The sequence below is a fragment of the Nakaseomyces bracarensis genome, assembly GCF_045282275.1.
Source record: "Nakaseomyces bracarensis strain CBM3 chromosome Unknown Scaff5_0, whole genome shotgun sequence".
NCBI classification, from domain to species: domain Eukaryota; kingdom Fungi; phylum Ascomycota; class Saccharomycetes; order Saccharomycetales; family Saccharomycetaceae; genus Nakaseomyces; species Nakaseomyces bracarensis.
Genome location: NW_027263965.1, coordinates 671,781 through 699,268, shown reverse-complemented (window position 1 = coordinate 699,268; position 27,488 = coordinate 671,781). Strand labels below are relative to the sequence as shown.

Sequence of the window (27,488 nt, the reverse complement as noted above, 5' to 3'; positions counted from 1 at the left end):
AGACACCCCTTCCAAGACAACGTAATAATAAACATCGACAATGGCAGTATGAAGACCTACCTGCAAGGTAGTCCATTATTTTTATTGTCGTTTTTATTGGGTGGGGTGTGTATCAAGGCACCCTGGCACTCTAGTAGTTAATCTGTGTTCTTTGAGGAATATAAGAAAAATAGTATATATAATGCATTACAGTTTTAGTATACTATAATACAGTTAACATTTTTTATGTAAGTATATATTTTGATGGCATGTAGTTCGATATGTACTCTAGTAGAGAACAATAAAACCACGCTAACTTTGTAAAAATGGCCATTTACATTATTTTATTTCATTTTTTATACAAGACCGTTATCTAATATCCGATTTCATAGGAAAAAACATATTTACTTCATCAAAAAATAAAACAAATAAATTAAAACTTAAGTACTGTACACCTTTTATAGGTGACAGGCTAGATCAGTGTTACCACTGACAGCAAGTTCATCATCAACATTGTCATCAGCGAAGGATAGTTGTTGCATCTTCTCCCTCAATCTTTCCATTAACTTAGTTTCCAAGACATGTTCTTGGTTGGCACCGACGTAGGCAGTGTACTTGTTGTCAAATCTCTTGCCTTCAGTTTTACATTCTTCGCTCAATTCAAGCTTTGTGGATTCGACATTAACCAAGGACTTAGTACTCTTTGGTCTTCCTTCCTTAGTCATCTTTGGTGTACCATCAGCAAAGCCACCTTCTGGAATGTTATCCTTCAAGTTCTTCTTATCTAGAGACTTAGTACAGTAAATACCAACGTCACTGATCCACTTGGCAACCAAGGCAGTCCAACCAGTTTGGTGGGAAGCACCTAGACCTCTACCAGAATCACCATCAAAGTATTCGAAGAATGGAATTAGATCCTTGAAGTTAGGGTCCTTAGATAGGAAGTCAGCTTCGATGTCACCATGAACTGGACGCAAACCAGTCTTTGGATCTGGCAAGAATAATTTGATCATACGAGAAGCCAATTCTTCACCAACTTGGTTCAAGTTCTTGTAGTTACCTGAACCCACTGGACATTCAACCTTAAAGTCGGAACCGTAGTATAAGTGGAATCTTTGTAGAGATTCGATGATTAAGAAAGTAGTAGCAAACCAGATTGGACCTCTCCAGTTAGAGTTACCACCGAACATACCAGAATCTGACTCACCTGGTAAGTATTGAACCTTGTATTGAACACCATGAACATTCATCTCGAACGGATGTTTTTCGTGGTATTTAGACAAGGATCTGATACCATAATCGGACAAGAACTCAGTTTCGTCCAACATACGTTGTAGGATAGCAATCAATCTATCCTTGGTAACCAAGGAAAGCAGTAATCTCTTACCAACACCTTCCTCAGACATACTTGCAACATTTCTACCGAAGATTTCCTTCTTGTTCTTGACAAACCAGTCAACACGCTTCTTGAAACCCTTGAATTGCAAGATAATTGATGGTTCCAAAGTCATGGAAGCGTATAGAGGAATCAAACCGACCAGAGATCTGATTGGCAGTTGTTCTCTGTGATCACCACCCCAAGAAATGGCATCGTAATAGAACTTGTCTTGCTCATTCCACAAGTTCTGCTTAACAATCTCACCCTTGTCAAGATCCTTACCATATTCAAAAGACATGGAGTCACTAATCAAGATGAAATGTTCAAAGAACTTTGAAGCAATATCTTCGTAAGCTGGGTTGGTCTTAGCCAACTCTAGAGCAATGTTCAACATTTGCAAGGAGAAGAAAGCCATCCAACCAGTTGAGTCAGCTTGCTCCAAGGTACCACCAGTTGGCAATGGTTCAGATCTGTTAAAGATACCAATGTTATCTAGACCCAAGAAACCACCTTCGAACAAGTTCTTACCGCTGGCATCCTTACGGTTGACCCACCAGGTGAAATTCAACAACAACTTTTGGAAGACACGTTCCAAGAAGTGACGATCTTCACGGTTATACAAACTCTTTTCGATGGTAAAGACACGGTAGACAGCCCAAGCATGAACTGGAGGGTTGACATCATTGAAGTTCCATTCATAAGCTGGAATTTGACCGTTTGGATGCATGTACCATTCTCTGGTCAACAAATCTAATTGTTTCTTGGCAAATTCAGGATCAATCATGGCCAATGGAATACAGTGGAAAGCAGTATCCCAAGAAGCAAAGAAGGGATATTCCCACTTGTCTGGCATAGACAAGATATCTTCAATGTACATGTGTTGCCAGTTACTGTTTCTACCATTGGCTCTGTTTTGAGGTGGACGAGGCTTGATATTTGGATCACCCTTGAACCATTCATCGAAAGTCAAGTTGTAGAATTGCTTAGTCCATAGCATACCGGCAAAAGCCTGTCTTTGGACGTTTCTCAACTCGGAGTCAATTGGGGATGGGTTGACTCTCCAGTAGAAGTTGTCAGCTTCTTCCTTTCTGTTGTCTAGGATACTGTCGAAGATGTCTTCATCAATGACAGCTAGACCCTTAGATGGGAAGATAGTGTTGTCGTGATCGTTAGTGAACTTATATCTGACAGTGACAGACTTACCGGCAGGGACGTTCTTGAAGTGGTAGACGGCACCGGCCTTGGAACCCTTGTTTTCTGGGTTACACAACTTCTTGTTACCGTGAACCAAGTATTCTTCAAAAGCATCCTTGGAGTATGGGGAAGGGTTGTATTTGTCGTTGAACAACTTGATCAAGTTTGGCTCGTTATCAGTGAACAAAAGTTCGGGTTCGACGTCCTTACCTTCCTCTACATCTGGAGAAGGTTGGAAGACGATCTTTTGCTTACCGAACTTCTTGTGGTGCAAGTTGATCAAGTTCTCGGCATTAGGGTCCTTTTCCAAACGAGGCATGTTCTTCTTCAACTCAGCATCCCAGGCCCAAGTGTTTCTGTAGAAGATCTGTGGGGTGACGAAGATCTCACCTGAGTCCTCGTTACTTCTGTTGTGGACGGTGACTCTGAAGTTCAAGTCATCAGGGTTGTCGTCACCTTTGGCCATCTCAAAGTAGACATCAAAGTATGGGGTGTCGCCGGTGGCCTTGTCGTAGAATAAACCGTCAATTTCGTGGATTTCGAACTCACGGTCTTGGTAGCCACGTTCGGCGTTCTTCTGAACCAATTCTTCGTAAGGGAATGCCTTCTTGAAAGGGTACTTGTACAGCGCCTTCATGTAGGAGTGGGTTGGGGTGTTGTCCAGGTAGTAGTACAACTCCTTACAATCCTCACCGTGGTTACCTTGGTGACCGGTCAAACCGAAGAGTCTCTCCTTCAACCGCACATCCTTACCGTTCCACAGAGCCACGTTCATACAGACCATCTGTTTGTTGTCACTGACACCGAACAAACCGTCTTCACCCCATCTAAAGACACGAGCATTGGCGTGCTCGAATGGGAAGTGAGACCACGCATCACCGTTCTCAGAGTAATCCTCACGGACAGTGGCCCACGCACGCTCACTTAAGTATGGACCCCATCTGTACCAGTACTTTTCATGGTTTCTGTTCTGTTCCAACCTCTTCTCTTCCACGGTGGTACCCACCAATTCATCTCTCAATTGGTTCATCTCAAACGTTTTCTTATTTTATATTTGCTTTCTTTTTTCAATTAGAGAGGATTTGTCTATTTCAGACATCACAAGATAATTATATTGCATTTATATATTGGGATAATACAGAGACAACATGGGGAAAAAAAAAAAAAGCAATTCAACATGTTGATAGATGCTAATGTTAATAGGGGTGAAGATGGAAGGTGTTCCTGGATGAACGGGTACGGTATTGACAGGGAATCGGGTTTACAAATAACGTACTGCAGCTACAAACGTACTACTAACTATAACGTACTTACAACTTATGTACTGCTACATTATACTTCCAGCTGTACAACTTAATTATGGCTATGGCTTTTATGGCTTTTATTGCTTTTATGGCTATGGCAAGTCCAAAGGCTATCAGACAAGGTGTACTACAGAAGGGTGCGGATCTCTTTGTACCAAGAACAGCCTGAGGTATTTTGGAAACCTCGTGTACTTGCATCGAGCTTAATTAATTAGCTGATCTAGGGGTCCTTGTTAGGTTATCGAACCCAAAGAGAAAGAAAGCTTAAACTTAATTGCTTTGTGAAAGAAACAAAAAAATAAAAAGGGATTCCGGTGTGGGCTATTTAAGCTGTCAAACAAAAGCAGTCCGAGATGCTCTAAGGCCTCTACGTTCATTTCTCTGCGCTTCTCTCAGGTTTTGTAAATCCCCATCTAGATAAGCACAATTGGAAAAGGGGATAACGTAGAGAGAGAGAGAGAGAGAGAGAGAGCAAGTGGTGCGTATTTTGTTGGTTTAACTCTTTTTTATATAATTCTCTGTGCATCTCTGGGAAGTTTCTCTGCTTTTTTTTTTTCAAGTAATCTAACTACGTGGAGAATTTGGATTCTTTCTCCTTCGTTAAATAGACATACATCCCCTATTTTCACTTTTTTCTACTGACAAATTACGCACCCCCCTTTTTTTTTCTTTCTCCAAACGGGTAAATCACTGCCGTGGAGTTAGAGCTCCTACCCACAAACGAATTTGGAGTCATCTTAACATTGTGATGAACGAGGTTTGCAAGTGATTTACGTATATCGTGATTGTGTGAAATGGAATGTTACTTTTGAAGTCACGTTTTATCGTTTAATGTAACACAGGGAAAAGAAGTCGTAATGATTAATACGACAAAGAACTTTTAAAAAAAAAATTGTTTAGAGTAATGCAGGTATTGGGAATATATTTTTATAAGTTTTTATATTATTTAAAAATTATTTATAAAGTTTCTATTAAAGGTAGTTTCTTTTTTTAGTTACTAAAAAAAAAAAAAAAAAAAAAAAGGAAATTAAAAAAAAAAAAGAACTTTTTCCTTTCAATGCAAATTAGCGTCTGTATTTCTATACGTTTTATTTTTTTTAGACGGTGGATAGCCATAGCTTGTAGTTATCTTGAGCGATATTAGCGAAATTGTACTCTTCGAAATTTGTAGAATCGGTTGCGGCAGCATCGTAAGTTATATCTCTTGGTACGGCGCTATAGAGTCTGTTCTGTAGCTTAGAGTAGAAGTAGGACTCATCGGGTATTAGATGTTGTGTGGAGTCGTCGTCGTCATAAGAGTTAGCGTAGTTATCGCTGAATATACTGTTGGCTGGAGAGCCATGTATACTGTCTTCATCTTCTTGTGCTTCGTGCTCCTCTACTTCATATAGTGGATCCTGTATCACTGGCGCGAGCGTGTAGTTGTTATTGCTGTTGTAGTATTCGTTGTCATCTAGACTAATAGGGAAAATTATCTCAGACATTTTTTTGTTTTGTATGTATGTGTTATAGTAATGTTGTTTTTCTATTATTGGTTTATAGTATAGTTTTAATATTATTTCTTAGTAAATAGATATAAAATCTATTATATTGTGTTGTATTGTTTTGTTGTTGTTGTTGTTGTTTATATAATATAATGAATTGAGAAATGAAATGAAATATTTTTCCAATTATAACCTTCATTATATATCAAATCAAGAAAATTATATTATCTTTATTAACATAGTTGCCGGAACTCTCCATTATAGACATGATGACGCATTGAAGTTAACAGTAATAAAAAATCTTCCTTTCAGTCATATGGCTTTTTCTTATCTTCGCTCAGAAACCATCGCAGAGAGAAATGTGTCATCTGTTGGGTTGTGGCATTTTTTTTTTTTTCCCGTTGGTTATAGCCACAGAGTTATTTACGTAGCAGGAAAGTAATCCTACCCTTCACCCACCATTTTTTTTTTCTTTCTATATTTTAACTCTGTTTTTTTGTTACTCATAAGAGCACCCTCAATAACGCGCAGTCAAACATCCGCATGTGGGTACCCTCGTGGGTACCTCGTAGAGTACCTCGCAGAGTACCGCACCGGTTTATTTTTCTATGTGGTTCTTTTAATTTCAGTTGTCATTTTTCTTTAAATGGTGGATGTGTCATTGTGATACCGCTGAACAGAGCAGTTCGTAAGAGAGAGAGATAGAAAAAAATTTTCTACAAGGACTACGAGACTATCTGTGTTTTGATTTCCTCTTAGGTGCAGATCATTTATTTTAGTTCTTGTCCACACCCACATGGGGAATTTTTTGAACTGAACTGTGGCTCGAATATCTCGTTCTGACTTCTTCCGCATGCGCATAAAGTTCTTTTTTTTTCTTCTTGTTCTTAGTTCTTCGACTTCTTTCTATGCTCGTGTGTTCTAGAACATCTTACCCGGGTGCACAGAAGTAAGAACAATGGGGGGAGGAGAAGAAAGGGTAAAGAAATGAAATGAAAAATTGGGATTCGGAGCATGCCGGCACAGAGAAGAAAAACAAAACGCGTGGGCTTTCTTTTTAAACATAGACACCCTCGTGCCCTTCTAGTGCCACATGCCCCCCTCCTAGTCAAATGATTCACTGTAGTGTTGTTGCTCGTTCTACAGTGAGAAGAAAAACAACAAATACGCAATACCCTTCTATCTGCATTGAACCATGTGCAAAAGGTTCCCCTCCCAAGGAGGGTGACCATTATTTTCCCGTTAATACTACGATTGTTATTGGGAGGGGGGGCAGAAGGAGGGGGGATATTTGTGACTTGGGTAAAAGTCGACTCTGGTAAGAGAGAAATTGCTGTGGGAAGTGAATGATAAAAAAGGGTATCACTCGTGTGGAGGGGATTATGGATAGAGAGAGAGCTTGCTGAGTCATTTTTGGGAATTAGGTAAATACAAAAAAACTTGTTTAGGACCCTTAAAAAAAATTAAATGACACAGAGCTTTGTCTTTGCTTAAGGGGAAATGTCGGAGATTGACTTTATCTGCATAGAAAAAATTCTACAAAAAAGATATATATTCAAAAATTCTTTATACATTACTTTCTGAATACTTTTTTGAATCCGGACCAGCCCGCGCCTGCGGAACTCTTGATATTCGCACCCAGTGAGGGCTGATTCATTCGGTTAGCCATCTTCAGTTCTTTGATTAACAGTTTGAGTTCTTCTACACGGTCTTCGAGTTTGAGGTTCTCGCGCATAACCTCGGTGTTTCTTTCTGTGGCTCTTCTTAGGTCTACTTCCAGGTCGTTGGTGAGGTTAGAGTCAGGGTGCACAGCGGTGCGCTCCATCTCTAGTTGCTCTCGTAGTTGGTTGATGTTATTTTGTAGGTCGCTGTTCTCGTCCAGCACCATCTGGTACTTGAGTCGGTTCTCGATGAGCTCGTTGGCGATCGACTCGTGTTCTAGATTCAGCTCGTTGTAGTCGCTCTGTAGCTTATGGTACTCGCGGTTTAGTTGATGGTTCTTGATGCGCATGGACTCGTACTGGATTTCACGCTGGTGTTCTAGCTGATGTATTTCCTTGTATTCTGCGCTGTATCTTTGTAATGATAAGGGCGTGATTATCACATCCCGTATGGCATCTTGTACAAACTGATCCACGTCATATGAGTCATCAGTGTCTGGTTGCGAGTATATTTCAAATAATCCCTCCTTTAAGAATGGTAACAACTTATCGAATTTCAAGCTGATGATCTTATCCTCGTTCTTCAACATTAGGTTAACTGCAAACTTCAAAAGAGACTCCACACCTTCAACAAATACAACATCGAGAATACGTAACACAAAGGTCAATGGGAATCTATATGCAAACATAGTGAGGAACCATTGTGTGGCATACATAGAAGCCCTTACACCTTCCCGGTTCAAGTGATTACTTAATAGAGGTGAGTTTTCCTCAATAACCCTGTCGAATTGATATAACATTACCATTAGACCAGGCATATCAGGTAGATAAAACTCTCTCAAGCCGTAGTTTTTCATTAGACCAATCAATAAACCAAAGGCTTCGGCTTCACTGTCGCAGTTCAATAATAAAGGTGCAATTACAAATGCCATACCTTGCGTGTAGCCGACTTCTGGGTCAAAAACTGTGTATACTTTGATGATATTGTATAGGGATTCCATTTTGTCATCTGAGATGAAGTTTGTTCTCTTTAGGTCTCTCTTTATGGCTGCTTCATGTGGACTGACCTCAGGTAATAACGTTTGATATATTTCCTCCATTTCTTTCGATTTAGAATTCGTCATCATTTGCCATATAATGCCCCTAATTTGTTCGGGAATTCCCGCTATGACATACTTCTCTAGCTTTTCAGGTTCTTGGCTGGCAATTGCAGGGAAATCATTTACAACATGAGTCCAGAATGTCCAATCTGTTTTCAACAACTCCTTTTGCTCATCTTTGTTAAGGTCTTCTTTCTCTATCTCTTCCTTATCATCGGTTTTCTCCTCTTTTAAATTTTCAAGAAAACTTGTATAATTTGATTTCAATTGATTTTGGCCCTGCTCTAGCAGTTCTTTAGTTGCTGACTTTTCCTTTAAGAAGTGACTGCTCGTCTTCCTATAACGGTTAGCAATTAAATTGACATCTGCCGTAGATTCTATTTGGATTGAGCTTTGCCTAATAGAAGAAGTGCTACCATAACGCTGATGATTAGCAGTACTAATCTTCGTCCTTTCGAATTCCTCTCTAAAGGACTCTGACTTTAACTCTTCCTCTAAAGGAGGTGGTACTGCCTTCTTTTTTGTTCTTGTTTTTAATTCTCGGGAAGGAAGTGCAGGCGGTGGACCTCTATTAATTTCTTCTGAACTATTATTATTTACAAGATTATCAACATTAGTTCTTGTTGAATGTTCAGGTATATTTCTTGGTGGAAGTTTTGGAGATTCAGGACCTAAAGACACATCATCAGCAATTGACATTTGTATCCCACCCTCTGTTTCATCATCACTAAATGTGAAGGTAGCAAGGTCTTTGTCTTTCTCGTTACCAGTATTCACATTGCTCTCCATATCATTTGGTATTTCGTTAGACATTTCAACATTACGAACAGGGAGCGCTGGCGGCTTCTTCTTATCGGTAGGTAAACTTGGAGCTACATCATTTTCCACTTTCTGTACCTCATTTAGTTTAGATATTTCATTTGTAGCAATAGGTTCTACATTTGTCGCCAGCGTTTCGGTTCCAGTTTGCGTCTCCTCATCAAGCTTTTCCAATTTTACTTGTTCTTCATTATTTGTGAGCGATTTGCCCGTTTCAAACTTAGTCTCCACTTCGTCTTTATTTTCGGACATAACAGTTGCTTCTGAGTGCGGATTCTCAATTTTTTCTTTGGTTTCATCAGCTTTGACTTCATGATTTGTATCATCTGCACTAAGCAGTTCGTTTTCATTAGATGGCTGGCTTACCTGTATAGGAGCGTCAAGTGTTCCTGTTATTTCATTGGTTTTAGGTTCAGTAATTTCTTCATCAGCCTCTTTCTCATTATTCTGGATGTCCAGATCCTCCGATCCACTCATCTTTACCGGAATATCCTCATTTACAGTAGTTGTTGGAATATCGGTATCAACAACCAGATCAATTTGTTCTGGCCCATCTTTATCAGGACTAGTCAATTCATGATCAACATTTTCATTGGTTTCTCTCTGTGCCTGAGCCTTTTGCTTCTTCTTGTCTTTCTTCTTCTTATTCTTCTTGCTATTCTTTCCCTTTTGTGGACTCTCTAAAGGTGCAGGTGTTTCTGAATTATTAGAGATACTGTCTCCCATACTCTCATAGTTATCTACCTTCTCTGTCTCTGACATGTCGTTTTTTATTCAGCTTGTGCTTTAGATATCGCTTTCTTAATTCAGCTGTAGAGCATACAATCTTTATAGTTCTCAAGTATGTTTGCTAGCCCTTACTCCAACTACTCCCTTAAAAGATTGAGTTAAAAACAGGTGTAGTAAAATCTGTATCCAATTGATATCTTCAATCAAACCTTGATTTGGGTGATTGAATTACGATAATATGTACGTATACTGAAAAAAGGGCTTTTTCTAGCTATTAATAATATTTTCTTGCTTTTTTTTTTTAAAAAAATTCCGCAAGCCCGTTTTTTCTTACCCGGAGAAGTTTGTGTTTGTGCTGTGTTCGATTCTCATTGGAGATATTGTTTTGCTATTTTTTATTATTACTGTATGCCGTACGCTGTTCCAAAACGATATATAGCATTATATAGTCGATATGGTGCTATATATTTTATAAAAGGTGGTATCGTCGTTGCATCAAGATAGCATATTTGTCAAATAAGTGCAAAACGGACTAAATCACTCGATGATTATCAAAACGGGTGGACATCAATGTAACTAGATTAATATATACTCACAACTATTTATAAGAAATTCTAGTATAATTGATTGAAGTGGCATTATCTGTCGTATAAAATTATCAGCGGCTACTCTATTATATTTTATCTTTTTATTTTCTGCATTTTGCTATTTATCAGCACAGCATTCACATATCACAGGAGGAAATGATATATTTAATATACCTTTAATTGATGAAGGACTACTGTAGAGTTGAATATCTAGTCTTTGTTGCTTTATATATGTATTGATGTTTTTTTAAATATGGATGATAATATATTTCTTTACCACTTTGAAGGATCTGGATATGGTTCTGATTTATTTTGTGAAGACATAGATCTGGATAACGTTTATGAGGAGGATATAAAATCTGCTATGGATGTACATGAGCTTCGGAGTGAAAAAGAAGCGGTATTGGCTTCATCGAGATCTGAAATTTCCATTGAAGAGGTGTACCCGTGGACAAAGGAAGTCAATAATATACTGCACGAGAAATTTCTTTTACAAAGTTTCAGAAACTCTCAATTGGATATTATCAATGCTGCTTTACAAGGGAAAGATGTGTTTGTGTTGATGGCTACAGGTGGTGGAAAATCTCTCTGCTATCAGCTACCAAGCTTAGTTGATTCTGGCGTGACGAGAGGCACAACAATTGTCATATCGCCATTAATATCTCTGATGCAAAACCAAGTGGAGTCACTACTCAATAAAAGGATAAAAGCTTGTATGCTTTGTTCTAATAGCTCTGCCAAACAGAAAAGAATTACATTAGAACTCCTGAGAGAGTGTCAACTGGATCTATTTTATATTTCTCCTGAAATGATTGTTGGCTCTTCACAATGTAAAGCTCTATTGAGAGGACTCTATCGTAATAATTTTTTGTCACGTATAGTAATAGATGAGGCACATTGTATATCTAGTTGGGGACACGATTTTCGCCCTGAATATAAACAGCTTAGTTTCTTAAGACAAGAATTTAGAGGAGTACCTATTATGGCGCTAACTGCAACTGCCACAGAGGTGATAATAAATGATATTATTAAAAACTTAAATTTATTAAAACCTCTGATATTCAGGGATAGTTTTAACAGGAAAAATTTATTTTATGAGGTTAAAAACAAGAATAATAAAACAACAGATTTAATTATCTACCTAATCAAGAGCGAGTTCAATAATTTATCTGGAATAATATACTGCAGCTCTAAAGCATCATGTGAAAAACTAAGTAAGACACTGAACGAATCAGGGATTAGTTCTGGTTACTACCACGCAGGAATGAAAAACATAGATAGGACAATGATCCAGAGAAAATGGCAAAATAATGAAGTGCTAGTTATTTGTGCCACAATCGCCTTCGGGATGGGAATCGATAAACTCGATGTTCGATTTGTCTTTCACTTCGATACCCCACGTTCATTGGAGAACTATTATCAGGAGACAGGAAGGGCGGGAAGAGATGGGGAGCTATCAAAATGTATTTTGTTTTTTTGTTTCCAAGATGTAAGAAAATTACAGATATTAATACAGCGTGAAAAAGTATCTAGAGCACAAAAGGAACAAAATTTACAAAAACTGCAATTTGTTACTGAATATAGCATCAATAGAGTAGACTGTAGACGAAAACAACTACTAGAGTATTTTAATGAAGAATTTTTTCCTGAAAAATGTAATAAAAGCTGTGATAACTGTAGAAATTTAGGATTATCTATAATTGAGAAGAAAGATTATACAAATTATGCTGAAGCAATACTTTCATTGATGGAAAAGCTGGTAAGTGAGCGTATCACCTTAATACAGTGCCAAGAAATATTTCGTGGGTCAAATAATATGAAAATTAGATTTTCAGGTTTTGATCACTACAAAGAACATGGGATGGGGAAATCTTTATCTAAAATTGAAACTGAGCGCCTATTTCACTTTCTCATAACAAATAATTTTTTGGAGGAATATGTTATTAAAAATAATATGGGGTACACTGTGAAATACCTTAGGATAAAAGGAACAAACACTCATCTTACTGGAAAGGTTTTACTTAGTACTGTGCGAAAAGAACCTGCAAAAGCAAAAAATTGTTCTGAAATTGATACGGATAATTCACAGTCTAGAATAGATATTAATACTAGTACATTGAGTCTTTTGAAATCAAGTAGAAATACAAGCTTCGGTGTAACTTCTGAAGAAAATATGAAAAGAAAATTATTAATTCCGAAGGATAACAAGCCGGATGATTCAATTGAACTCTTCTCAACAATCAAATCTTGCTTTTTTGAAGAACATTCTCACAAAGAAAGAAAACCTCCAAGAAAACGTATAAAGAAGAACAACTGATAGGTTAGAAGGTATGATTTTCCATAAAAGTTCACAATACTATTTATATTAATTTTGTTAATGTATTCTACAGTACCAATTTCTCACTGTGATAAATTGATCGGGATCCAAAATATAAAATTTGTCGTTAAAAGTTATAATAATTTAAAGTCTATATAAGTTTATTCAATGTCAACTCCAGAGCATAACTGCAGTACAATAGAGAATTAACCGAGTTTTGCACCTTTCATTTTAAAAAGAAGGTAAAATAATATTACATATTAAATTGGGGTCCTGACGTTTTGGAATTTTTTGCCACTAACGCAACCGAACCAATCACCTCTTTGTGGCCTCCATACTATATTATTTATTTCCTGGTTCTTATTAGAATAGTACATCATTGGTAGGTCTTTATCTCTTAGTGTTTGCTTGGAGGGTTTAGAGCTTGTCATAGAGGTGGCTTCATCCAACGAATAGTCACCATCGGCGTCAACATCCATTGAAGTATTCGTTCCTCTGGGTGTGTTAGCTGGAACCGAACCATCCTCAAAATAGGAATTGATATCCCAACATAAAACTTGACAGTCATCACTACATGATATCAATGTGTTCTTTTTAGTTGGATGCCATTTAATTTGGTTTATAGACGAACTATGTCCATCTAAAACTACTAATGGTGATTCTGGGTTTCTCATATCTAAAATTAGAATTTCAGTTGAGTCAATGGCAAAAGTGGCCAATACATTAGGATCATGAGGAGAAGGTTCCAACCTCAATAGTGCATTAGAGTTTTCTTCAAAACTGTCGCTTCCTGACCCACTACCGGTACTGGTATCATTTGAGGAAGGTTCATAAATAATTGTACTATGTGCCAAACATCTCAAGTCAAAAACACGGACACTTCCATCACCACCACAACTAGCAAATAGTTGAGTAGACTGTGTCAAGAATCTGACATCAAAAACCTCACTGTCATGAGCAATTAATTGCGTTTTGACATAGTTACTACTCTGTAAATCCCATACAATGCAGGTAGTATCAATTGAACTCGATATTAAAATATTAGTGTCAATAGGATTCCAATGAAATGACGTTATAGGAGGAAATTCACCCAAAAGAGAGGGGTTTATATCAGCCGTTCTAGTTGGGTAATTTGGAGCATTTTGGAATGCTTTATTGTTTGGATGCTGTTTATGGAATTTGCATAGAGACAGATTCAACTGTTCTTCTAAAGTATTCTCCTCCGGATTCAGAGCCCATATTCTTAAGGAGTCAGAGGAGGTGGCCAGCTTCCTGGTACGGAACGGCGAAGGCATCCACTGGATATTACTTACCGGATAGATGACATCAGATTCTGCGACACTATCCCATTTGAATAAGTCCGGCGAATGGATAACTTGCAGCTTATTTCTACTATCTTCTTTATAAGAGCCAAAACAGACGTAATCCTCTACACTCCAATCCAGACCGTATAGTGGAAAATGTGCCGAAAACTCACACACTACTCCTTGATTCATATTCTTCAACGTACTGTTGAGTCCAGCTCTAATTTGATGCAATTGAGAATAGTTATTCGGCGAGTACAACGGATGCAAAAAGTCTAATGGTGAGTACATAGGAGACCTATTAGTCATGAATACATCTTCACCGCTGGCATTTGCACTAGAATTGTTATTAGTAACGTTACCATTATTATTATTTCCTCCTTCATGGGCAAGGTTCACCCCACTACCATACGGACTAGAAAGATAACTTTGGTGTACACTCTGACTAGGACTCCCAAAGGAGACTGAGGCCCGCTTTCCAGATTGATATTCCATTATATTTCTTCTTAGTACCGAGTTATTCTTAGCTCTATCCTAACTCTTCCCCTTTGTATTTTTTTGTCCAGCCCAAAATTTATAATATTATCCAGTTCTCGGGCAAGTAATCAGAGTAGGAAGGTTGTCTCTCTCGTTTATGTTATTAACAATGGCTTTATAATAAATGCCAAATACCACTATCTGCCCTTTTATATAAGTAATAACTGTATAATCCCTTCAAAAGTACAGTACATTTTTCTGTTTAAATGGGACCTTTTAAAACGGGGGTTTTCGCCTTAGGGCTACCGCAATTTCTATGAATTTGTCACCGAAACCCGCTAAATTTGAAAAGATTGGGGGACCCACTCGTTGATGGTTATGGTTAAGAAACCCCCCTCCTGTACAACAAAAGTTCTATTAATACAGAGTACTATGGTATATTCAAGTTCTATATCTTTATTATAAAAAGTAACTTATGTAACGTCTCTAACTATCATGAGTTAGAAAATACATATTTCAGAGCAAATTTAGGAAAAAAGAAAACAGTAGTAAGTAGTCTTATAAAAACAACAGTAATAGAAGGTTTCAAGCAGTGCCCAATACTGTACCAGAACCACCTGTAGTTGGAAGAATTGGGGGTTGGTCTGGGAAAAAGGACTTGTACTCTTCTTCTCTGTCAACCTCTGCATCACGGTAGTATTTAATGTTGAATGGGATGATGTTGATCAATGGATCGACGACTTTTTCAATCTTGTCCAGGATCCAGGAAGGTGGTACTAGGATATTGAAGTACTTTTCAAAGTAGCCAATGAAGTAGCCAACAGCCATACCAGCTGTGTGGCCCAGGAAGCTGGATCTGAAGAACACTACGGCGGTGAAGAATAACAAACACACTGGGGACAAATGTGTAGGGATACTGTATGGGACGCCTGGTATGATTCTTGATAGTTCGAACTTAGGGTATATTCTGGATTCCTTGACACTCATGTAGGTTATGAAGGTGAAACACCATCCGCTGGCACCAACGACACCAGCTTCCAGACCCAGGAAGCGGGAGACAACACAGTAAATGATTGCTGCAATCACTGCAGATAGATTTAACACTACACCGGTGTGGATTGTACCGTGAGTAGCTTCAAAGTTGTTCAATGGACCCACAATGGCCAATGCATTGAAGACAAGGTGCAGATATGACATGTGCATCAATGGGTACAACGATAGCTTCCCCATATCAAACTCGAACAAAGAGGATGGCAACAACACAAAGTGGTCCTTGAAAGAGCTATTGATCTGTGAAATTCCAAACATAGCCGTTAGAAAGATCATCAATCCCGTACTCAACGCAGCAGGAGGACGCCCTTCTGGCATCAATAGTCTTTGTGGCTGAATCATTATATTATATAGTGTTTATATGATATATTTTTGTCTTTTTTTTGTTCTTTACTATAGAAAAAAACAATTGAAAACAGAGAACACCTATTTTTTTTTTTCTGATTGCATAAGAATATGATTCACATAGCTAATTAAAAACAGATGACTACCCTTACCTGCAATCCCAATGAGCCCCCAAACGAAAATTTTCTTGTTTGTAGCTCTTGCTTCGCCATCAGTTCATCACTTTTTTTTTTTTTTTGCTTCAAATGATTTTTTGGGCCTCGAGAAAACCCAAATCTCTCCTTTCCACTACGGCAGTTTCTCAGTTTTAGTACAATTCACGCAGCCGTACGGTACCAATTAGTATGCCGTCAGAAATCTCCGTAGTAGCGAGAATTAGATGCAGAGAAGCAGATCAAGTTTTTTTTGAGAGACCTAGAGATCACCGCAGGACGTTAGGAAAAGAAGAAGTTTGGACACTTCCATATCACTGAGGGGGTAACAAAGTTCCGTACAGAAGTTAATTTTCTTTTTTTAAGACAGATATACCTTGCATAAAGCACAGAAACTGATGCAGGGGACCCTTTTTTCGTTGCATTCCGTAGAAGCATTCTCGAGAATTTAGAAATTTTGAAATGACGTAATCTGCCCAGAACCGAAAAATAAAAAAAATAAAGAAGAAGCAGCACGCTGCATTGGGTGTGGTTGCATATTGATTTGATCATTGCAGTTGTTTTTGCTTTATAATAAAGGTATTATATTCAAGTATTCTGAACTTAGCACAACAAATAATCTAAGGATATATCAACAAATCTAAAAGAGGAAAAAAAAATGACCGTTGCTAGAGCATCTAAGTTTAAGAAAGCTCGTGTTGCCGATGCAGTCAAGTCCATAGCGCTGGACAAGTTGTCTAATGTTAAGTTATCTGCAGAGCAAGAACAACTTAGATCTCGTATTCTAGGGTTTGTTCGTGAAAACTTGATGAACTACCAGAAGGGTGCCAAACCAGCCATGTTTGTAGTTCAAGGTGACGCTGGTACTGGTAAGTCGGTGATTCTGAACGCTTTGTTTAACGAGGTGCAAAGACTAGCTAACGACAATAAGAATAGTAAAGATATCTTGGCAGGAACCAGGAATTACTTGATTGTGAACCACCCAGAGATGTTGAAACTGTACCATAGAATGAGTGTTAATTTCAAGTATATCAGTAAGTCTTCTTTGGAGCGTCCCACTTCGTTGATTAACAATTTGCAGAAGACCAAGCAGATGGCAGACGTAGTCATCATAGATGAGGCACATTTGCTTGCTACTTCGAAGGATGCTTTTAAGAGATTCTATGGTGAAAATCATTTACAGGAACTGATGTCTTTGGCAAAAGTACTAGTATTGGTCTACGATGAAAAGCAGGCACTTCGGATGGGATGTTACTGGGATGAGAACACTGAAAATGGTGCAAACCTACAAGGATACTACAATACAATCCCGGAAGAAAAACGTGGTTGGTACAATTTAAAACAACAATTCCGTGTGGCAGCACCAAACGATGTTCTCGAATGGATAGATACCATTAGTACAGTAGGCAAAATCCCTAAATATCCTAAGAGTGCAAAGGGATCCATCGAGTCTAAATTTGATTTTCAAATATGGGACGACTGTTTAGAAATGTATGAAATGCTAAAGAAAAAGAACGAAGAGTTCGGTCAATGTCGTGTCCTTTCTACTTACGATTTTCCTTATAGATTGGATGGTAAAGTATATTACGTCACCTGTGGAGATTTCAAGCTAAGGTGGGATATGTACGCGCCAAGGTCAACTCTTCCATGGAGTGAAAGAGAAGACACTATTGACGAAGTAGGTAGTGTTTACACTGTCCAAGGTTTTGATCTAAACTATGCTGCCGTAATTCTAGGTAGATCGGTAGGATACGATAAAGCGAATGATTGCATAAAATTAAGGCCAGAGCTTTATGACGATCATGCTGGGTTTACTAAAAAGAAGAACATCTCTGATGCAGATACTGTTAAACAGAAAATCATCATGAACAGTATTAATGTCTTGTTAACAAGAGGAACAAAGGGTTTATATGTTTATGCATGGGATCCTGAATTAAGAGAAAGATTAAAACAAACTAGACTAGAATAAATTCTTTAATAAGATAGTTTATATGTAGATAAACTAAATTATAGACACTACAAATATTATTACAACAGCATAGCTTCAATAATCAAATGTAATTAAAAGAAGTGCCTGAACATTTTTTATTAAATCATGCAAAATTCACTTTAATAATGGATTAGTAGAAGTAATTAATTAAGAGAGAACAGCAGTATTCATTCAGATTTCTTTTTTTGAATATCAAGTGCCTTTTTCTCTCTCCTTTTATTCAGTGCTTCCCAGCTAATTCCCGAAAAGACAATAAATATACCCGTCCATTGCATTAAGTTAACTGTTTTACCAAATACGACAATACTTAATAACATAGACATCATCTTTCTAGTAACAGTAATCATAATTAAAACCAGAGACCCGTATAATTCTAAAGTATAGAAAATAAAACATTGGCCTAAAGAGCCACAAAGAGCATAACCTAATAGATACGTTAAGATCTCAGGGTCTTTTTGGATCATGCTCTGTGATAGATACCATTGTCTCCTGTCAAAGATCACCAAGTAGGCTATGTTCCACAATGCTACGAATAAGTTCAGAGCAAACATCATGTGAGCTCCTGTCAATTGGTGGAATTCCTTATGTTTTTTCTTCTCGTCTGCCGATTGACTCTCCTGTATAGCCATTTTGATCCTATTGTTCTTCATCATCTTGTCCTGAGTAGCATTCGTTAGGCCGTCCATAAATAAACTTAAAAACAAAAGTAGAAAGCCAGAGAGTCTTTTCCACACCATGTCAGCATCATCTTGATTTGATACAGACTTCTTCTTTGAGCCTCCAATAGTAAATAATGTGACTCCGATACTCACCAGAATGGCAACGAAGGATTTCTTACCAGAGATTCTTGTACGATAAACAATCAAATGAACTAACAATACCGGAATCATCTTACAAGACTTAGCAAGCATATATGTCAGGTAATCTACATATTGCAGAGCATACTGAGACAATGGAGTAGAGGCACTTTGTGTGAAGGATACCAGACACAATGGCTTTGCATAGTCACGAACCATAGCCATGGCACTGTAACCCTTCGTCTCACGCACCTTAACACGTAAATACCCAAATCCGACACACATAGCAGCAATTGCCTGCGCCACAGCAATCACATTCGGACACTGATAGCGCTGGTTAGAATTCTGCCACACCTGAGTAGTCAATGGCTCCTGAACTAATGCCCACGTAAGAAAACTAATGTAAATCCCGGCACTACATACCAGCAATGGCAGAATCGAACGGTCACGCATGACTTTTCTTTATTTCCTTTCCTAAAATTACCCAATAGTAAACCTTAGAAAATTGATGAGCTCTGCTGATCTGCTAGAAACCATATGAATACGAAAGATATTAAACTCGATAACTTCTATATGTCATCAACAAACAGTCTATACTGAAAAATCAGCTGACATCATAATATACGTAAATTATTTTTTCAATATTTTTTTTTGCTTTGCCGTTTTTTGCTCGTTGAAGGAACCTCCAAGGATATTGGCAATAGTCTCAACATATAGATCTCAAGTGTTTGGCATTGCTATTACTCTTTTTGGTGAGTAGCGATACGGCAATTGACTTAGGTGAACATTCTGCTACCTTGTTCTTCATATTTCAAGAACTGAACCTTGATTGAAACGGAATAAGAGTATTACTGAAAAAAGGAACACAAACGTATAGGAAGTAAGATGGGTATATATTCTCCAATTGGTGCTACATATGGTACCAGAGTTGACCAGATCTTGGAGACTGATCAAGATTTTGCTAAGTACCATGAGAAGTTGAACAGGAAGCTTCAAAAACTGAGACACCGTTGTCAAGGTGTGACGAAGGATACTAAGAGGTACTCTGAGAAGGAGAAGCTGACGAAGGTTACTCATGAACATTATGACAATAAATCTAAGCTCTATGGTGTTTTATTTCTTTTGCATGCCGAGAGAGATCTAGCGTTAGTTGAAACGTTGAAAATGAGAGGTCGTCAAAGAGGTAAATTAAAGAGAGCAGAGAAGAAGGTCATCAATACAAGATTGAAAAAAGTAGCCCAAACGGTCCAAAAATTGGTTGAACTGACTAAGAATGAGCAGAACCCTTTTACCCGTCTACAATACCTGGTGTACGAAAGGTTAGCCTTGGCTGAATATACTCTTTTTGGTAAAGTAACCAAGAAAAACAAGACAACAAACAGAGTGACAAGTCTTTTGGCTACTCCCTTTGCAGCATTAAAGTTTCTAAATGACAAAGGTTTGGTCAATGAAGACATATTAGGCCTAATTCACTCTAAATATGAATACACTTTGAAGCAGTATTCCGGTAACCTCGTTTCTAACCAAGAGCTAAATAACTTCATTGCTAAAATTATCCATGAAATTGGGGAAAAGGATGAACTTGTTAAGATTCTCTTAGATAACGGCTACACCATTGAAGTAAAGGAAGTGAATGAATCTGCCGTGAATTCTCTAACAAATATTTCATGGAGATCTTTCAACGCAAAAATTACCGACCATGAAGTTTCTAGTTCTATAGAAGCAGCTCAATCAGTGGAGATCAAGAATGTCACTGATTACAGCACACAGTTATTGCACTGGGATAATGCTTTGAACAGACAAGAAACGATAATCAAAAACTTTGATGAAAATGAGATTGATAATGATGATGAAATTGACAACCCTCAGGAAAACAATCAGATTTTACTGGCCTATATCAACTATAACAGATTACTGGTTAATACTTTACGTGATAATGAAATTTTCAAACAGTTATACGGCCAATGGAATACAACGTGCCCAACAATTTCTGCTAAGATTGTAAAATTTAAGGAGTTAGATAGGATCACCAAAAATCTTAAGGTATTTTTACAGGAAATTATGGAACTACCTGGTATTTACTCTGATGATGAACTAATGTATCAGCTTGAACTTTTGACCTTATATTACCAAACCATTATAAGCTCCGGTACACTTGCCTATCTTTACCAAGCAAAGGGTTACTATAGAGAAGCTCTTGCTTTACATATTGCTGCCTTTAAAAAACTGGATAGTAAGTTAGAAGATTCTATGTCAAGCATCTCTGAAGTTATATTACCTAAGTCTCTATTTGACATAACTGAAATTGTAAAGACCAAAGAAAATGTTAAATCAGCTTGGACTGGTGTTGTTGCTTTAGCAGGTTATCAGAAAACTGTTAAAAACACTAAAAATAAATACGAATATTCTGTCATCGAAAAACTAAACTACGGCGTAAGCTTAAATCCAACTGAAATATCATTGAGAAACTTATTCCCAATGTCTCCAAAAATTCATCCTGTATCGGCCAAACCTACTTTATTTGATCTAGCATTTAACTACGTACAATATGAGAAGGGGAACGTATCATCCAATGTAGATACTCAACAAGAATCCAAACAAAACATTAGCGCTGTGATTGAGAAAGAAGAACCGAAGAAAAAGAGAGGATTCTTAGGATTATTTGGTCGTTCTTAGATCCTCAACTACTGTATTATATTACATAATAATATCTAAGTCATTGTAACACAATACCTTGTTATATCACTAATATTTAGTTTATTCATAACTACTTAATAATTAGAACGTCTATTGTAGAATGCTGTAGCAACCAGTTTCAGTAATTCTCCTGAATTAATTTCAACTTTGTTATTCAAGAGAACTAGTTTATTATTTGAATGAGAAACTTGCTTTAAGAGCAGGTTTTTAAATTCGAAGAAGTCAGTAGTTTCAGAATGTTTATGTTCAGAACCTTTTCTTTTATCCGACAATTGAATTCCGAATCTTGAACCATCAGTAGTTGATATTTTAAAAACAATATCAGGAAACTTAGGACCACTAGATCCAAACACCTTCACTGAGTGTTTACCCATATTTTCACCTTTAATACTTTTTAAGACACCTTTTTCGTACAACTGTCTTGCTGTCCATTTATATTTCAATCCCTGTAGTTCCCTTGAATCTTTATGCTGTACTTTTTTGTAAGCACTTTTTAAATTCCCGAAAGCACCCTTATGATGTGGAGTGAAGTCAGAAGATTTTTGCAACTCAAATATTATCGATGTGACTGTACTTTTCATGTTCTTCAAATCATTATCTAGTTTCTTATTTACCAATTCAATTTCTTTTAATGTATCAGCTGTCATGTCAACCTCCTTCTGAATGAAATGAAGAGCATAGTCTGGATTTTTTATCGTGTTAGCAATATCATTCAAAAAGTTTTGTAATTTACTATCTTTGACACTAATTATATTAGCATTTGTGAGTTCTTGGATGTTTCTCAGGGTCACATTCTTTAAGGCAAAGTAAGATTTTGGTTCCAATTTCTTTATTAAGGGATCGTTCTGCACCTTTGGGTTTCTCATTAATAACTTGGCGAATGCCGGTTCATCCTCAGGCAGAACTGAGCTTATAGATAAATCATACAAATTAGTGTCAACGTCTTCAACCTGTATCATAAAAATAAATGCTCTTTTAACTTGGTCATACACTCTTCTAAGTCTATCATCTCCAACCAAAAATCTGTATGCGCTGGAATCTAGCTCCAACGTTATTCTTCCAGAATTTTTTGACATTATTTTGAAATCTAGCCCATTTAGAACATCACGAATTGGATCTCCCTCGCTGAACTCATCAATAAATTCTAGGAACTTCTCGCTAATTTCAGCCACTTTCGAAGCAAGTAATTCCAAAACAGGACTTGTAGAAATCATATCGTTATAGATGGTGGAGTATCCTTCTTGCTCGTAGTCAACCTCTACCAGCAAATTATACATCAGGTTTCTTATATGAGGATTGATCTCTTCACAATATTGATTTAGAGGTTGTAAATATCCAGTAAACTGTGTTTGATAGAACACCACCTTTATAGCCTCTAACAAAACACCAATCTTTTTCTGAATCGTATTATCAGAATATTGATCAAATCCAAAACTGGAGAAGTTCCCTAAAAAGTGTGCAACAAAGTTTTCTATTAGCAATTTTGCTACTGCACTTAAAGATCTCGCTTCATCTACATTCCTATCAGAGAAATAACATAAAATTTTAGTTCCCAGAAACCTAATCTCTACGGGAATATTAGACGTCTTCCTTGAAAATATCTCAGCAACCATTTCAACCCCATGCCATATATTACGCAAGTTCAAAATAAAAGTCTCCTTCACTTTAGCATCTTCTATCGGCTGGACGTGAGAAGGTGGTGCTTTATGGTATATTTCTTCATAAATAACATATGGATCGCTTTCAAAGTGTTTATCTTTATCACCTATGAATTTTAATAAAGGAATAAACAACTCAAATGCACTCCCACATTCCTTATCTATGAATTCATCTAAAAGATACCCCCATACTGGAGTCCTATGACTTAAGTATTCACCAATGCCATTTATTTGCTGAATGTCTTGTTGGACAAGCTCAGAAATTAGCTTAGCATAAAGTTTTCTCTCTCTGGGTCCCATCTTTTTATTAGTTGTGGTGAATGTAGAGTAAATATTTCTAACAGTGAAATCTTTTTCTTTTGATGCCATTAGCTTCCAATATGATGGCTCTACCTGAAGTAAGTAAAAAAGTCCCTCAAAACCAGGAAATCTTGAATTAGGAATTTTAGTTTTAATTTTTGTCAACTGCATACTTTCACTTCTTGCTAAATTATGTTTTTCTAATACAGCGAGTAAATCAAATTGATTCCGAATATCCTTAAGCAATACGGACTTCCTCATATTTTCAGAATCCAGAGATGCTTGGTAACTTTCAACCCGATCCTGAAACTCTTCGATAGAACTTTTATTATTGAGCAGGGGTATGAATTTTCGGACAGCCCATAAACTAGGATTTGGATACAACATCAACTCGTTATATGCCAAACGCAACAATTTCATCCTTATAAAGCTTTGGATCTTAACCACTTTCATTAAATTATTCTTATAATGTGAGTTGGAGGCCGTCAGGGTACGACGAATAGAGGCTCCTCGAATTGCTGCTTGAAATTGGTCCACATTACTGTATTCAATAATATCATCTACTAAGTCTAATGTAAATCTCACTAGTAGTCCACGTATAGCTGATTGTAGCTTTGTGACACTTGCTTTTTCCATACTGACATTATTGTGGTCTAGTGAAATGCTTTTTCTTATTAAATAACCTCGAATGCATGGATTCATCGAGAAGTTTTTAACTAATACGCTTGAATATTTTTCTAAATTCTTTCTAATGAATTGTCCCCTGGAGTGAGCTTGAAATTTCGTGATAATATCTAGTCCATCTCTAATTAATATAGTCTTTATTGAATCGAATTTTCTATTAATTAGTATACCTCTAGAAATGCTCTGGATAGATACCAAAAAATGCAGATTTCCAGTGACAGACAACATCTTAGAGACATACGTTTTTCTTACCAGTGCTCCTCTCAAATAGCTTTGATAGGAAGTCATAAATTGTTCATTTGCTTTTATTGAACTTGACAATTGATGGGTAGCTCTACGAACAACAGCTCCTTTACATATCTTTTGTAACGGTAAAATATTATTCTCTTGTCTCCCTATTTGAATCCTGGATTTATCTATCTTACTTCTAATGACATAAGCTCTTGCTAAAGCAGTTATAGAAACAAAGTCGACACGTTTTTCAATATTTTTCCATCTTTGTGATTTAGTACCGTGCCTTGAACGACTCGAATTACCTCTAATCCTTGCTTGCAGTCCATCAATATCGTTCTCAAAAAGATTCAGGAGTTGATTTTGCAAATATAGACTATACCGAATATTAACACCCTTTGTTATTCCTTGAATCTTTACCACACAGTCCAGAAATTCTTCTTCCGACATTTTCTCCTTTCTTCTCGGTGAATAACGGGATGGAGAATATTTAAACGTTGAATATTGTCCTAATTCATTATCCCGATATTGGCTTCTTCTTAGGTAAAAATCGGTATCGAAAGTCAAGTATTTAGAAATCGATGGAGAGTAGTAAGAAAAACTCATGCTCTTGAGAGGAGAATATTTCAGTTCTGGTGTCTTTGAAAGTATAGGTGTTTCCCCATAACTAGAAAATGTCGGAAGACGAGTCCTATCACTATTAACAGGTGTTTTTGGTTCAGGAAATAATTTCCTATTAGAACTTGCTATAGTTGTAGTTATCTCATCGAATTCTTCCTTTTTTGGGGTTAAAGGAGGAATAAACGTCTTTTTCGGCGTATTTTCTAATCTTGTGGGACTTGTGAAATCATTAATCAATCCTTCTTTCCTTGGTGAATGTCTTTTTGCAGGGCTTGGGATTGTGCTTGATGTTCCACCCAGCGTTGTAAAGTCTTTTATTCTTGGCCACACTCTCTTACACGTCCGGATATCATCTTTATTGAACTCCACGGTACCAGATAAATTTTGAATTTCTGCAGTTTTGCCAGGCCATTTCTTATTAATTATACTAACAAGAATATGAAGAGTTTCAAATACATGCGGTAGATCTTTTTTATTGTATAGATCCTGAAGCTCAAACCTAAAGGAATCCGGCACACCAACATGTTCAACTAAACTAAAGAAAGCATTTATATTCTGGGTATGTTTGAATTGCAGTTTGTCACCAGCTGGGAAAACTGAGGGTGCTAAAGAAGGATTTATAACGTTTGTCACTTTGGCCAAAAAAACACCATCTCTCATAACATCACTTGTAGCTAAAGCAACCTCAGATGGTAAAGTTTCTTGAATGACGGATTCAATCCATCTTTTGACCTCGGCAACACGGCATAGGAATTCATAATATTTGCGTTCTTCAGGACTATAATCAGCAAGTTTAACTATGTCAATTTTCTTTGGGGAGTTCAATGCACTTTTAGTGACATGTAGTGGTTTATCCAGGGTCATATTTTCCTTACCAATGGTATCAGTTTTCAAAATAGATTTGGCGCCTCGTAATGGTGATTCATTCAAATTGGTACGTGAAGGTGATCTTACGCTCAGCGGGGAAGTGGTGGTAGGACTTTGTTGATTAACTGTTTCCATATATCTCTTCAAAAATGAGTTGTTATCGCTCATTATGATTGTCCTTTCTGTAAAAATAGTATCTCTTTTAGGTTTTAAATTCAAAATGAACTCCTAATAAACACAAAAATAATCAAAAAAATTGAATCAAAAAATATATATTGAATTTAATTGAAGCTAAAATTTGCAACTAACAATCTTCATATCTTACCGTCGATCCTGTTTACAAAAAATTCAGGGATATTACCTGCATTACAACTGTATTGTGTTTATTTTGTATTTTTAGGATTTTTTTTTTTTTTCGATTTTCTTTATTTACCATATTTCCTAATTTGGAATTGAGAGTAGAATTCTCGATGAGCCATTTCCTAAAATAGAAAACACGTGATCAGATGATGGTAACTATGGGTTGAATAGCTTGCCTTTCAATATTGGACAGTTCGTCTTTAGAATACGTTAATCTTGTCTAATCTTTGTTAACAAAAACAATAAAGTGTATCTAGTTGTCTGGTGTTCACTTAAAAAATCTTCATCTCTGAAGTATTCATGTATAATTTGAGCCATTATTAATATATCTTTTCAATTGACTTGGATCGTGCCTATAGGTATCAAGCGGTGGTTCCCATTCTTGTTTCTTGTTTACTATAAATATAGTAGATTGTTTAATATTGAATTCACTGAAGTTTCTAATGGAGAAGTGATCAGTGTTCCGTGCATGGAAGGAGCAATTTTTACATCCCTCTATAATAACTGTTTGGGATACAGACTTCTCTTGGGAATTCCTAGGTTCTATTTGAATCTTACACTTATCTAGGTTATGTAATCGTATTTGAATGACATCACCAAGTGGTATTTTGAATATCAGTACACTACGCGTACAATCCGTAACAAAAATATTGCCTTTATTGAAGGGCACTGAAATGGCAAATACACTATCATCACAGTATCCAATAGATAGTGACCCATTTTCGACTGTAGTAGCTGAGTCATGGGATTCGGTCTCTGGTGTCACTATAACGCAGTTCTTTAATCCGTCATATGTCCGCACATTACCGCCAATACTGGATTCTAAGAGTATCGTCTTATTCTGTATCTTGTAGTCTCGAGGGATCTTTTCTGGGGGAATTGATGTGGAAGAAACTTTTTGCTCATCTTTGAACCGTGGCGTGGTGCGGAACCTGAATTGCACCTCGCGATTAGAGTTCGATTGGCTATGCTCTCTCAGCTCTCTATGCAAATGATCAAACACACGGGCATATCGTTCCATATCATAGCTGGAAAATGAAGACATATTTTCATTGAACCGCAAGGATAACTCTTCCAACAACCGCTTTACTTCCTCATCGTGGACTCCACCTTCTATACGCGCCCGCAGTTCTCTCAAATCCGTGCGAAAACTCTCCATGTTCTATCCACTCTACCCTTATAAGCTTAGTACCTAATTAGAACAGTTCTGGACTACAATAAAACCTCAATATAGTCAGCTCATCGCATATAATCCAGAGTACTTTCCCTTTACTACCCAAGTTAAGATACTCTTATACGTAAATCATGACACCTTTTTAAAATTTTTCTTCAACTGCGTAAAGGGCATTTATATCTATGCGATGAGCTTAGTCTTACCGTATTATCAATGATATTATTTGATT

General features: G+C 37.0%; 11 protein-coding genes across 11 annotated transcripts; 3 read left to right on the top strand and 8 right to left on the bottom strand.

Moving 5' to 3' along the window:
* Nucleotides 1-437: 437 nt before the first annotated feature.
* Nucleotides 438-3,581, bottom strand: RNJ42_01144 (glycoside hydrolase family 63; the record flags this gene model as incomplete). The annotated part of the gene is made up of 1 exon (XM_071051310.1): nucleotides 438-3,581. The coding sequence occupies one exon, from the start codon at nucleotides 3,579-3,581 to the stop codon at nucleotides 438-440; it is 3,144 nt and encodes a 1,047-aa protein (XP_070908006.1).
* A 1,371-nt stretch (nucleotides 3,582-4,952) lies between these two features.
* Nucleotides 4,953-5,339, bottom strand: ATG41 (Atg41p; the record flags this gene model as incomplete). The annotated part of the gene is made up of 1 exon (XM_071051309.1): nucleotides 4,953-5,339. One exon carries the CDS (start codon nucleotides 5,337-5,339, stop codon nucleotides 4,953-4,955), a length of 387 nt encoding a protein of 128 aa, XP_070908005.1.
* Nucleotides 5,340-6,912: 1,573 nt separating this feature from the next.
* On the bottom strand, nucleotides 6,913-9,681 carry GYP5 (GTPase-activating protein GYP5; the record flags this gene model as incomplete). The annotated part of the gene is made up of 1 exon (XM_071051308.1): nucleotides 6,913-9,681. The coding sequence occupies one exon, from the start codon at nucleotides 9,679-9,681 to the stop codon at nucleotides 6,913-6,915; it is 2,769 nt and encodes a 922-aa protein (XP_070908004.1).
* An 807-nt stretch (nucleotides 9,682-10,488) lies between these two features.
* Nucleotides 10,489-12,552, top strand: RNJ42_01141 (RecQ family ATP-dependent DNA helicase; the record flags this gene model as incomplete). Its single annotated transcript, XM_071051307.1, has 1 exon — nucleotides 10,489-12,552. One exon carries the CDS (start codon nucleotides 10,489-10,491, stop codon nucleotides 12,550-12,552), a length of 2,064 nt encoding a protein of 687 aa, XP_070908003.1.
* A 260-nt stretch (nucleotides 12,553-12,812) lies between these two features.
* RNJ42_01140 (uncharacterized protein) lies at nucleotides 12,813-14,351 on the bottom strand (the record flags this gene model as incomplete). Its single annotated transcript, XM_071051306.1, has 1 exon — nucleotides 12,813-14,351. The coding sequence occupies one exon, from the start codon at nucleotides 14,349-14,351 to the stop codon at nucleotides 12,813-12,815; it is 1,539 nt and encodes a 512-aa protein (XP_070908002.1).
* Nucleotides 14,352-14,918: 567 nt separating this feature from the next.
* Nucleotides 14,919-15,725, bottom strand: RBD2 (putative rhomboid protease RBD2; the record flags this gene model as incomplete). Its single annotated transcript, XM_071051305.1, has 1 exon — nucleotides 14,919-15,725. One exon carries the CDS (start codon nucleotides 15,723-15,725, stop codon nucleotides 14,919-14,921), a length of 807 nt encoding a protein of 268 aa, XP_070908001.1.
* An 813-nt stretch (nucleotides 15,726-16,538) lies between these two features.
* Nucleotides 16,539-17,849, top strand: RNJ42_01138 (uncharacterized protein; the record flags this gene model as incomplete). The annotated part of the gene is made up of 1 exon (XM_071051304.1): nucleotides 16,539-17,849. One exon carries the CDS (start codon nucleotides 16,539-16,541, stop codon nucleotides 17,847-17,849), a length of 1,311 nt encoding a protein of 436 aa, XP_070908000.1.
* A 188-nt stretch (nucleotides 17,850-18,037) lies between these two features.
* On the bottom strand, nucleotides 18,038-19,120 carry HUT1 (UDP-galactose transporter HUT1; the record flags this gene model as incomplete). Its single annotated transcript, XM_071051303.1, has 1 exon — nucleotides 18,038-19,120. The coding sequence occupies one exon, from the start codon at nucleotides 19,118-19,120 to the stop codon at nucleotides 18,038-18,040; it is 1,083 nt and encodes a 360-aa protein (XP_070907999.1).
* Nucleotides 19,121-19,552: 432 nt separating this feature from the next.
* Nucleotides 19,553-21,343, top strand: SRP68 (signal recognition particle subunit SRP68; the record flags this gene model as incomplete). Its single annotated transcript, XM_071051302.1, has 1 exon — nucleotides 19,553-21,343. The coding sequence occupies one exon, from the start codon at nucleotides 19,553-19,555 to the stop codon at nucleotides 21,341-21,343; it is 1,791 nt and encodes a 596-aa protein (XP_070907998.1).
* Nucleotides 21,344-21,438: 95 nt separating this feature from the next.
* Nucleotides 21,439-25,893, bottom strand: IQG1 (Iqg1p; the record flags this gene model as incomplete). The annotated part of the gene is made up of 1 exon (XM_071051301.1): nucleotides 21,439-25,893. One exon carries the CDS (start codon nucleotides 25,891-25,893, stop codon nucleotides 21,439-21,441), a length of 4,455 nt encoding a protein of 1,484 aa, XP_070907997.1.
* Nucleotides 25,894-26,383: 490 nt separating this feature from the next.
* On the bottom strand, nucleotides 26,384-27,244 carry CIN2 (GTPase-activating protein CIN2; the record flags this gene model as incomplete). The annotated part of the gene is made up of 1 exon (XM_071051300.1): nucleotides 26,384-27,244. The coding sequence occupies one exon, from the start codon at nucleotides 27,242-27,244 to the stop codon at nucleotides 26,384-26,386; it is 861 nt and encodes a 286-aa protein (XP_070907996.1).
* Nucleotides 27,245-27,488: the final 244 nt, after the last annotated feature.